General features: G+C 38.9%; 1 protein-coding gene across 2 annotated transcripts in view; it reads left to right on the forward strand.

Annotated features, from left to right (window-relative positions):
* rhobtb1 (Rho related BTB domain containing 1) overlaps window positions 1–13,049 on the forward strand; it is a 62,023-nt gene that overhangs the window by 26,064 nt on the left and 22,910 nt on the right. The window contains exons 2-4 of one of the 2 annotated variants that reach the window (XM_055647204.1): window positions 3,740–3,941; window positions 4,656–4,759; window positions 11,831–12,016. In XM_055647204.1, the coding sequence (XP_055503179.1) occupies window positions 3,750–3,941; window positions 4,656–4,759; window positions 11,831–12,016 (482 nt within the window). In that variant the 5' untranslated portion in view covers window positions 3,740–3,749. Of the gene's footprint in view, window positions 1–3,739; window positions 3,942–4,655; window positions 4,760–11,550; window positions 11,623–11,830; window positions 12,017–13,049 lie in introns of those variants that run through there. The other variant, XM_055647205.1, reaches the window with a different exon arrangement.

A 13,049-nucleotide genomic window follows, 5' to 3' on the forward strand; every position in this document is an offset into this window, starting at 1 on the left:
TACACTTCTCCAATCAGCGTGAGCTCTGCACTTACTGGAAATTACGCAATCAGCCCAAGCGCGACCTGTCCACAAATGGAAGTCGCAAAATGAGCGTGACTTTTGGACGAAACACAGTCGGACCTAATAAAGCATTTATTCCTTCCAAACACAGTCGGACCTAATAAAGCATTTATTCCTTCCAAACACAGTCGGACCTAATAAAGCATTGCAGTTTCAAGCACAGGCAGGGCAGCAGGCCAAACAACTCATGGCATTGTCATTTCATTTCATTTAATTTCCAATTAAGCATTGCACTTTCAAGCACAGGCAGGGCAGCAGGCACAGACAGGGCAGCAGACCAAATAACTCATGGCATTGTCATTAAGTGCTAACAAATAATTTATTGTAGTACATTGCAGACTCACAGTTCAGTTAATTCACAGCTTAGAATGACAGTTATGACCTCTCCCTCGTAATCTTGCAGAGTGACTGACTCGCGCCCAGCATCCGGGTTTTTATGGTCCATCTTTCAGCAAGTAGGAGACAAACAGCAAAGCCATGGACATTTTTCAAACTCTTCTAAATCATCCATGTCTTAAGATATTATTGGTAGGGATTGGTTTGGTGTCTGTGTTGAGCTTCTGCTGTTGGAATAACCAAAGTCACACACCGTGATTAAGATCCAAAGACTTTATTAACGTTACAGCATAGGTAACTTCATCTTAGCACGTTACTCTAAAAGTGAGAGAAAAAGGCAGGGAGGCTTTCTGTTAAACTAGTGGGCGTAGCTACAAAGTAACATAACATGAGTCACTGATCTACAGTCTGCGTCCTGAGCTAAATGTTCACCTTGAGCCAATAGTAGCCTGATTTGATTTCATGACTACACCTATTTCAACCGTTATGTGTTTTTTATTTCCAGGTCCTTCTCATAGGAATTTCTACCATTACACTCTTTTCCCAAATCAGTTCATGCATAACTGCCTTTTGTATCGTGTTATCCATCCACTCAGCCACCCATTCACCCCATTCTTGCTAATTTGCACTGGATTCGGAAAAAGTCTGTCTTTTGCTTTTGATTTAATTTTCTGCTTCTGCCCCACCCTTATAGCTTTGTTTCAGTGATTGAGGCATACAGTTATACAGCACATAAATAGTTCCTTCTGACCACCACTGATCCACGCACAGCACAGAAATATGTCTGAAGAAGGATATCGACCCAAAACGTCACCCATTCCTTCTCTTCAGAGATGTTGCCAGTCCCGCTGAGTTACTCCAGCATTTTGTGACTATCTTTGGTTTAAACCAGCATCTGCAGTTCCTTCCTACACATAAATATGTCCTCCTTCCTGCCACTGATTTATACTAAAGTTTTTGCCCATATACATCAATCCCACTTGTCCTCATGACTGTATCCTTCCACTTCTGGACCTATTTAAGTATCTGTCAAAATGCATTTTAAATGTCGTCTCTACCTCTTTTGCAATCATCCCTTTAATTAACTAGATCCCTTTCTCCAGAATACCCTCTCCAACTTCCTCTTTCAATTTTGCCTTCCACCAGTCTCTTTGAACAAATCTTGGTCCAGCCATGGTGAAGCTTTACATTTGTTTTTAATTAACAACTCTGTGAAGTGCCTTTGGGATGTTTTGTATGTTAAAAGTCACGTGTAAGGTTGTTGACAAAATTGAAAGGGGTCACAAAGAACTGATAGAAAGAAGCAGCAGCTATACACCACACAACATTCTTTAAGTGCTGTGTGGTTTAACACTATCACTATAAATAGCAGTTCCTGTGAATACCCAGCAATGCCAGAAATGATCAAATAGTTTTTTAAAGATACTTGGCAGTCTTCAATCTTTGCCTGAGACCAGCATAATCTGGATATGAAATGAATGTCAATGTTAGAACTGAGCCACTATGAAACCCAGACCTTGTTCTCATCCCAGATGAACTGCCTGGAACTAGTTTCTGGTTGTATTAAAATGGGATTTGCTGCCCAGCCGTCTGGGCCTTTGCAATGGTGGGGAAACCTCTTTAACAAGGTACATGGATAGGACATGTTTGGAGGGATATGGACCAAGCGCAGGCAGGTGGGACTAGTGTAGCTGGGACATGTTGGCCGGTGTGGGCAAGTTGGGCCGAAGGGCCTTTTTCCACACTGTATCTCTTTATGACTCTAAGGTCCTACAAGGAGTGCCCAGATAGCATAGAGATACGATATTCAACAGGGAGGGAAAATTAAGGTCTCCAGTGGTTCATTTGAAAGTTGTTGGATTACTTTGAGCTCCAGGCACTTGCACACCATACTTAAGTTCTATGTGAAAAGCTCTGTTGGGCAAAAAACAGTGCTGGAGCAACTCAGCAGGTCAGGTAACAGGGATGGAAAATTAAGATTTTGGCCAGTTTTTTCCTGGTCTCCAGTGGTTCATTTGAAAGTTGTTGGATCACTCTGAGCTCCAGGCACTTGCACACCATACTTAAGCTCTATGTGAAAAGTTCTGTTAGGCAAAACACAGTGCTGGAGCAACTCAGCAGGTCAGGTAGTATCTTGGGTGGGAATTGACAGGTGCCATTTCAGATCATGACCCTTCTTCACACTGATTCAGAAGTAATCCCCAATGACACCTTAGCAAATTAGACAGTAGTGGAATTTAGGATCGAACCCGGGTCTTTGGAGCCCTGAGACCGTGATTTTGTTTAGTTTCTTGTCACGTGTACAAAGGTTCAGCTAAATGCTTTTTGTTGCATGCTAACTGGTCAACGGAAAGACTGTACATGATTACAATCGATGTGTCTACAGTGTACAGATACATAATGAAGGGAACACCATTTAGTGAAAGGGAAAGTCCGATTAAAGATAGTCCAAAGGTATCCAATGGAGTAGATGGTAGTTTTGGAGAACTCTTGTTGATAGGATGGTTCAGTTGCCTGATAACTGCTGGGAAGAAACTGTGCTTGTATCTGGAAGTATGCATTTTCACACCTCTTGCCTGATGGGAAAGGGGAGAAGAGAGAATGACGGGGTGAGATTCGTCCCTGATTATCCTGGTGGCCTTACCATGGCAGCATGAAGTATAGATTAAGTCAATGGAAGGGAGGCTTGAAATTGCTTAAAAATTGCATCAACTTGGAGTTTAGGCATCCACTCGTCCAGGTTTGATAGTTTCTCTTCCATTTATCAAGTCAGAAATCGGTAATCTACAGTGGCAAATTGACCTTACTACTACAGGTATATGTGTTTGCAGTTTAAAGTCACTGTTGCTGTTTTGATTACTACATTGTGGGCCTTTTACGTGAAAGCTCTTGAATGTAAGATCAGCCTGCTGACGTTTTCTCTTTTGAGTTGTGGTGTTTCCATTCCCAAAACAAAATCTTAAAATGTGTAGACCGATTTGAACAGGTTTCGGTCAGCATTGTGCAGTTGTAACCCATATCCATCTGGCTGTTTCCATTTTCAAAGTACAAACTAATCCATCCAAGTTGAAAAGTGGAGCTTTGTTTATGCATGACAATCCTGTTTTTAGAAAGATTAGAGATACTGACAGGTTTCATCTTGAATGTACTGAAAATTTCTGGATACTGATTCCAATATTTGCCCATGGATTATTACGTGCCACAGTATAAATGGAGTGAGATTCTACTCATTTCTGAATTAGATTGCATTTGATCTGTTTGGGTCAATTTGCTGAATGAAATGGCTTATGTTCAAATGTAGATGTGAAAGTACTTTACCTTCTGTTTGTTTCTATCACAGTTTGCTGTAAATGGATGCCGCTATGGATTACGAAAGGCCGAATGTTGAAACCATTAAGTGTGTTGTTGTTGGAGACAATGCTGTTGGAAAGACACGGCTTATCTGTGCGAGAGCATGTAATACCACCTTAACACAGTACCAACTACTGTCCACGCATGTCCCTACTGTCTGGGCAATTGATCAGTATCGTGTTTGTCAAGAGGTAAGAACACCTTTTTCACAAAATGTATTAAAAAAATATACCATGTAATGAATGTACTCCAGGGTAAATATTTACTCACTTTCAATTAGATTTGCAAATCTAGAGAATCCACAAGATTTTGTCAGGCAAAATTTATTAGGGCAATAATATATATGGGAATTGCTCTTTCTGAAACAAAGATTATTTTAACATTTATTATGTTTTAAAATTTATTTTTAAGCAAAAAGTAGAAAAAAAGCAGATGGAAATTGAAAATGATCAGGTTAAAGGTTTAATGAGAGGTTAACGACCTGAAAAGTTAATGGTTTCTGTCTACGTAGATGCCATTGGACCGAACAATCAATTTATATCTATTATTGAATACTTTAAAACTTTTTAAAGTGTGCTTTCCTCCAAAATTGGGTTGTATTGTAAAGCTATTAACGATTTGAAAATAAGAGATTTGACCAATGTTTATACATCTTTCATGAGGTTTACAGTAGAAATGTCACATCCCTATCATTGATATATTGTTGTGCTATTTATTATAAATATGAAAACTGAAGTAATTGAGAGTACACTTTAACATATAACAGTATGTTTTCTGTGTTTACGAAAGTGTGGAATTGTATTTTTAACCTGGACTGAATGATAATGTAATATTACGTTTGGTGTTGAAAATCTCTTGAAATGAACAATCGAAGTCCAATTGCATTAAACGTTGATTGTGTTTAGGTGCTTGAACGCTCTCGAGACGTCGTAGATGAAGTTAGCATATCACTAAGACTGTGGGATACATTTGGTGACCACCATAAGGACAGGCGTTTTGCGTATGGCAGGTAAAAAACTGATGAAAAAGTCACACATATCAGATGCCCTTGTGTTACTTAAATTGAATTGTTCAATCGCAGTTTAAAGAAAAAAATTAAATATTACAGTTAAGAATGACTTGTTAATATCATTGTAAGATGGGTGTGAATACAATTAAATTTGAATGGTCTGATGTACCAATACCAACATTTGAACATTAAAGTGTGAATTCTGTAAGCTTGGTGGTGAAGTACTAATAACTTGAATAAATCAAGTTGGTGGATGGGTGTTTAGAAACAATTTTTAATTATCCTTTAGTTGCTCAAAGTGAATATAGAAGAGTTCATAATCAATATAATATAGTATTTTTAATACCAAAGCTAAATTTAAGAAAAGTGTTGAATAACTTACGGATCACGTAACAATTTTTTGCATTCATTGTAGCATGTATATGTGGTGGCTACTTAGTGGGGCAGACATAATGCTTAATTTTAGACCCTTCTTTGCGAGCCATGTTACCCGATGTGATAGTTGTAAGCAGTTTGTGTCAAGATAGGTTTGTAAATAATGCTGGTGCATGAAAGAGAGTGATGATTCCCTATACTTTTGTTCCTTAATTACAGATTGCATTTTGAAATAAGATTTTTTTTGCGAAGTCTTACAGATTAAATTGAAAGGCATTAAAGGGGTAGGAATGGAGCAGGAAATTATTTTAAAAAAATTGATGTTAAGGCAAGAAGCTTCACTAACTGTTAGCATGTTAGAAATTATGGCAACCACTATCTGATTAAATAAAATGGATACAGTTATTTTAAGCTGCAGGAAATTGCCTATTTGTTTACTGGCTGGTTGGCTCTGATCAATACACTGAGATTATAGGAACATAGGTTGGATGGGAATAACAGATGGAATAAAGAAAATTGAAGTGTATGATACTGCTATTAAAAACAGATGCTGGAAATGCACAACTGGCAGCAGCTGCAGTAAGATAGGGTTAACATTTTAGAAGGTTCATCCATTGATTTAGATGCTGATCTGTAAAATAGTAATAATTCTGATTCTAAATTGCTCATGGTTATTAAATTAAATCAAATCTAATAGCAACAAAAATGAATAACTTTTTTTGAATGACTTTCACTGGAAGGAACTATGTGTGCATTATTAGTTGTTTCTATCCATCTGCTGTCAGTCCGTATCCCATCAGATCCCCCCTAAAAAAATTAAAGATGGAGCCATCTGGGCTGTGACTTCTCCAGAGCTGCTGGGAACAGCTGCTAGCTGAAAAGAGCTATGTTTTTCAGGACTGGGTTTTAATGATGGTTCTTGCTTTTATTTTTGTTCATTTCATCTAACATGTTAATAAAATGTAACTCTTGCTTATTGCTGAGCCAGGCCAGCATTAATAGGTCAATCAACCATTTGGGTTTAATTTGCTTTTTTTTTTTTAAAGAAGGCAGTCTGCCTGTCTACCCTGTGACTAAAGTGATTCAGAATTTATATATGTTCCTATGTGAAGAATACCAAATAGGTTACTGCAGAATGCCACTTCTTAAAATCCTTTGAATGCAAAAGACTGGATAATGAATTCTATGCGAGATCCAGACAGGAAGCCACATATGTGACATTTTATTCATTAAAACTGTTGCCACTGTAACCTACGTCATGGGTTGATTTGGGCAAATAACACTAAATACAATAAATTTTCTCTCCCGTCTCCCAGCTACCAGCAAAATCGCCTCCTTCTGAATACATGGGTTCCCAATCTTGCCTCTTGCAATGCACCCCTAACTTTGGCTAGTAGACAATATGCTATCATGCTACAAGGTGGCAGAGTGGCATGGCGGTACAGTACCAGAGACCTGGGTAAGATCCTGACTACGGTGCTGTCTGCACGGAGTTTGTACGTTCTCCCTGTGACCGTATGGGTTTCTCTGGGTGCTCCGGTTTCCACTAACATGCCGAAGGCATACAGGATTGTAGGTTAATTGACTTCAGTGAAAATTGTAAATTGTCCCCAGTGTGTTGGAGACTGTTAGTGCAAGGGGTGATCGCTGGCCAGCACGGACTCGGTGGGCCAAAGGGCCCATTCCAAGCAGTATCTCTAAATTCCCTTCTAAAAAGTCTACATTTTTTTAGCTCAATTAATTTTTCTAATTTCCTTTTGTTTAGACATTGACTCTCTTCTATAGACATCTATGCTGTTGCCACTTAACCACGGTTATTTTCATAGCCTAATGAAAGTTAGCCATCTGCTTTGCTTTGGTGTGCGTAAGTAGGAGGAAGGATAGACATGCAGCAGAATAGGAAACTCAGCCAAAACATGAAGATCCTCACCTAGCCTACTTACAAATGGAGTTACTAGATAGTTATCACAAGTAAAACCCATTTTTCCAAATTTTCCAAATTCTGAGCACTATCCAAAATTCTAGTTATTTTCTTACTCAATTAACATAGATCAGAATTTAACATGGAAGTAGCGTTGAATATAACATGTCAATAATCTAGGATAATCAAGGAAAATCAACGTCATAGATTCAGTATATCTCATTCAGCTACAGCATTGTTGATTACCATGTTAAGTCGTATCAAATCTTTCCATCCTTCTTTAGGTAGAATATAGAGTATCAAGCTACACATGGGGGGGGGGGGGGGGGGGGGGGAGGAGTGCAAGTGGTCGTACCTGTCTTCAGTGCTGTGAAGAGTGATACATTGCGAGAGACGTGTTCCTTAAAATTAGATTTGATACCAACATTTTTCAAGCTAATTAACGAGAATATCATGGCCATTATGTAGAGTGAAATGGTTATCAATGCAAGAAAGAACTTACAATTATAAATCACCTTTCAGGGTGTAGATTTAATTCATGTCTCTACCACATGTGCTCTACCACATGTGCTCCCAAGATGAGGTTTTCTATTGAAAGAGATCAGATATGTCCTTTTTTTGGTAAACGTGGTTTCCCCCCCTTCTGTCATAGGTGGATCCCTCACCTTGTCTCCTCCGTAACCCATAGCTCTGCTCTCGTACCCCCTACCCCAGATGCAACAGCATTCTCCGAGTCCATGCCTTTCATATCACCGGTTGCTAACCATTTTAACTCGCCTTCTCACTCCCAGACCGACATTTCTGTCCTGGGCCTCCCCATTGCCAGAGTGAGGACACGCAAACTGAAGGAAGACCATCTCATATTCCACTTGGGTTAAAACCAATAACCCATCTGCACCCTCTCATGTAAACACCAGAGTTGCAGTATATTTACAGTCTTGTATATTTACATCTCAACTAACATCAAAACCTGGTTCTGTTTAAGAAAGAACTGCAGATGCTGGACCCGAAACGTCGCATATTCCTTCGCTTCATAGATGCTGCCTCACCTGCTGAGTTTCAACAGCATTTTTGTTTACCTTCAAAACCTAGTTCTGGTCAGTGTCTAATTAGTAGGACATTGTATCCAAAAATACAGCAGTGGCTGCAATTTAGATGTACTTAATTGGCTGCAAGATGATTTGTGTTGGCCCAAGGTTGTGAAAAATGTTGTATACATGCAAGTAATTCTATTTCAGTAATTTCTGTGGCTATGAAAGACATTATACTATTCCTCCTCTATCACAGATGAAATCAAATTAATATTTAAATGGCATTGCAATTATGTGTTAAATAACAATGTGACATTTACATGCGACAAGTATGGTACAAATTCTGTTTTGTCCAATTTTAAAAACTGACATCTGCCAACAGTTCATGACCTTGTACTAAAAATCTCATATTATTGCATATATAAATACATTCATTGTACAGTTGTGCTACTAGAATACGTTTTCTTCCCTTGAAGTAACATGTTTTAATTTGCTCCTTGCAAAACCCAAACCCAGTACTGAGAGCAACACTTGCAGTTTGGGTGAAGGGGGATGGTGTGCAGGGGGATACTGCTGCATTAAGAAGTACATGGTCCATTTAGACTTAAATACTTAGTTTTTTCCCCCCAGCATTAAGTGTATTTATGAAGACAAAAATGTTAAATTAACCTTCAAAAGTTATTTGGTACATTTAAACGAAGGTGCTGTGAAACCTTTGTTACCGCTTCCTTGAATGTCACTTGACTTCTACTGGCCTGCAAGCTTTTAATTGAATTGCTTACTATAAATAAGCTGGGATACAATCTGCAGTCCATAGAGAAGGGAAGTAAGAGGATTTGGTCATATGCCTCTGATTTAAGCAGTTTGGATGCTAGCCCAAAATTGTTGATAAAAATATCAACAGTGAATTTGTTTCCTGGCTGCAGATAACAATGTATGTGACTGACGCCCTCCGGAAATAAGCCTGAAGTAGAAAACTGCAATTGATGCAGATTGCCATTGATTAAAACAACTGTCACTAATAGTTGCCAGTGGTTGTTGATGTTGCATACCATCAATTTATCAAATTTAGAATCACCTCATCAATGCTCTTCCATGTCAATCACTATATGGGCATCGTGCATGTATTTCTTGAATTATACACATAAATGCCCTAAACATGACCTCGATATAATGTGGTTTAATATTGCAGACATTTGGGTTTTAATATTGTAATTTTGTCTGCTATAAGAAATGGTTGTGCACAAATTTAAACAGTAATATATTATGGGCCATCATCAACATTCTGCTTTGTTACCACACATTACACCTTTGTGTAAACATTTAATGTTATCTCCCAGCAGAAGCAAAAGTTTTAGATGATTCATATTTGTGTCATGTGATGCCAACTTCCCCCCTCTGCAGGTCCTAGAAGTGAGGACTTTTAATGTCCAGTGTCTCTGAACTCTTCACTCGTACAAGACTTCAAACTTTTTATGTATGATAGTTAATGAGTTGGAATTGTGAAAAAAAATAATTGAGAGCAACGAGATGGCAAGAAATGAAAGATTTGTTAAAATTGTGTAGCTGTATACAGGAGCGATGGTGCTTTGAGGGGGGGTGGGGGGGGGGGGGGGTTGATGGGGAATAATGGAAATAGTTAAAATAAGAAAAAGTCTATACTAAGAGTAATTGTGTAAACAGTCATTGTTCCATGCAATGGAATGTGAAAGTAATAGAGATTCCATTCTTATACAAATCCTAATATTCAAAAGCTTTTCATGTTCAATGTTGGTGATGGTAATTTCAAATAACCATTCCACTTCTAAACGATGAGATACTGATTTCCATTGACTGTTCAAGATGAATAAAGGTTTACTGCTCATCAGTCGCTGGTGAATGTATCAGAATTGAGGCTCCAGCTTGCTGATGGTCTCAAAATAATTTACACTTCTAAAAATAAAGGGATGTGGAATATATTTGAAACTTTCTCTAATTCTGACAAGACCAGAGCAAAATTCTTTTCTCTGAAATGGTTGTTTCTTATCGTAATTAGAGCCTTCTGAATATAATTCCCTTTAATCTGGTAAATTGAACCATGTTCTGATAATTTATCACAAAAGCTATGCATGTATTTCTCTTGTGCACATTGTTTATCGATGTCCATCACATTCCGTGGTTCTGGGGAAAGATTTGTGTTAATACCTGCAGTTGAATGGTAAATAGGTGCTGCATATTATAGGTCAACCTGTGAAATTAGAAGATGGCTCGCTTTAGATTTTGGCCTCATTGCTGTCACTTCACAAGCAACATTCAAGAGACTTGCCACATTTCTTTCTATTTACTTTGCTTTTCCTTTGAATTATTTTTCAAAATGTCTTCTTAACAATGTCCTCTCAACTATACGTTGAACCTTTTTGAATTAACACTTTGCATGGATTTATCTTAAACTGTAAAATAAATTATCTGGCTGTCATTTTGTCAACAATCTTCAAGCATTTTGTTCCCGGTTTTGTTTCTAGTTTCTTCTAATTAGTTTTCAAGATATGGCAAGTTGTGCAATCATAGATATAATGAGTCATTGTCACTTTGCATTTTGTAGTGTCTGAAAAAGGAACATTTGAAGCAATATGAAAGAGACTGTATTGTTGGTTGGATTAGTGAGCAGTTAGGTGTTTGCACCTGAAACTTTCAATCCAATCATTCTGAACTAAAATGGTACACTTTTGATAGCCTTCAGTAACAACAGTAAGCATGCACCAATCAGAAGTGGTACAGAGCACCCAAGTTTAATGCTTCCCAAAATACATCTTTTACCAGATTCTTAGGCAAGTATCTATTATTGGACACGTTTACAATCTGTATCTCCCTTGTTCTTTAGTGCTGTGGATTTTTTAAGTAAGCTTGACCATTTTATGTTGAATTATTGGGGCTTTTTGTGCGGTTTCAAGATCACTAGAAAATTGATTGAGCCTTCAGCGTCAAATAGTAGGAATATTGCGTTAACACCAAGTGTTGAGCATGGGTCATGGCTAATCTATTAAACTACCCTTCAATAGATTTTTGCCTTTACATTCATGATAATTGACACTTGAACTGAATCCTGGAAATACATTTTAAAAGAATATGTTAAAGAAAACTGCTTGTTCCTGAATGCCTCTTTAAGCTATCAAAATGATAGTGATCCTTTCGCACATTAAAAGATTTCCTGTTAGGACTTTGTTTTAGATATATTATCCGAATATTATAATATTTGATTAGGTTTGATTGGCTCAGAACATACTTTTTACTTTACAAGAAAGTACTTAACTAAAACCTACTCTTCAAAATAGTAGAAGATTGAGGCACAAATGGAGCCAGAGATATTAAAATAATCATAATGTAAAAAGTATTTTCTTCAAACTAAAAACAATGGAACATTAAATATTCATTCTTCAAACCAAAAAATATAATCAAAACATTTGTTTTTATTAACGTTTGTACAGAGAATGAGACCCAAAGTTAATACTGCCTCCGGAAAACTAATTCATACCAGCATTGTGGACATACCACATGAGGTAATGTAGCAAAGTTAGTTCTGGTACTGCCAGGAGGAAGTGCATGAATGTGTTTCAGTATTATTTTCTGCTCATGTGTGATATGCCACCAACTTTGCATGGAAGGAAATGTTGTGCATCGCTGAAAGAAAAATGTTAATGATCTAAATTATGATATAAAGAACTGCATAATTACCTAGAATAACTTCTTGCAATCTTAATTTTTCAGGTCTGATGTGGTTGTCCTATGCTTCTCAATTGCTAATCCCAATTCCCTTAACCACGTAAAGACAATGTGGCTTCCTGAAATCAAGCACTTTTGTCCACGAACACCAGTTGTCTTAGTTGGCTGTCAGCTGGATTTGCGTTATGCTGATCTTGAAGCTGTAAATCGTGCACGACGACCTTTAGCAAGGTACTTTATGACATCTATCTATTTAGTAAATGACTTAATGAAGAACAATTTTACCTCAGTACAAGTAACTCAGTGTATTTATATGCCAAATATGATATTCTGGTACATGCAAGTGAATGTATTTTTATAGTCGGCCATCTATCTTCTATATTACTAAAAGTCTGTTCTTGACCGGTTTTGGCCATCTGTGCTGCGATTTCCGAGAGAACGCCGCCACCTACGGCTGTCATTTTTGGCCACCTCGCTCAGAGCCCCCCTCCGCCGTATGTGTGCCGAGGATTTTTCCCGTCGATGAGAAATGACAGAGATATTAATGATTTTACAAAATTCCCCATTCTCTCTGCTGCCCCTGCTGGCGGCAGGGGGGAGGGACTATAAAACCAAGAAGTGGTGTGCCTCAATCAGTGTCTGCAAGCTGGAGGAAGGCAGAAGGTCATGTTTCTCTGAGCTGTGAATAACACTGAACACATGTCTACTCAAATGTAAGTGTCCTTAGTGGTTCTAAAACACTTGCAGAATGTGTCTAGTGGTTCTAAAATGGTTCTAAAATGTTTGCAAAAAGTGTCTCTTTTGGTTCTACAATGCTTGCAGATGTGTCTTTTTTGGTTCTAAAATGTTTTTTTAGGATCTTCCCCCCCCCCCCCCCCCCCCCCCTCTCCTCCCTAAACCCCCCTCCCTCTCCACCCCCCCCTACCCCTTCCCTCCACCCTCCCTCCCCCTCCCTGCTCCCCACCTCTCCCCCTCCCCTCCCAGCATACCCTCTCTCTCCCCCCCTCTTTCCCCCTCCTCCCTCTCCCCCCCTCCCCCCCCTCTCTCCTCCCCTCCCCTCTCTCTCCTCCCCCCCTCCCCTCTCCCCCTCTCTCTCCCCTCTCTCTCTCCACCTCCCTCCCTCCCTCTTCTCCTCCTCCCACCCCCTCTCCCTCTTGCCCCTCTCTGTGTCTCTGTCTCTCTCTCTGCCTCTGCCCCTTCTCTCTCTGCCCTCACTCTCTACCCCCCCCCCCCCCCTCTAAGTGTGACTGCAAGTTGGGGGCTA

Source organism: Leucoraja erinacea, chromosome 15, assembly GCF_028641065.1.
Source record: "Leucoraja erinacea ecotype New England chromosome 15, Leri_hhj_1, whole genome shotgun sequence".
In the NCBI taxonomy this organism is placed as follows: Eukaryota; Metazoa; Chordata; class Chondrichthyes; order Rajiformes; family Rajidae; genus Leucoraja; species Leucoraja erinaceus.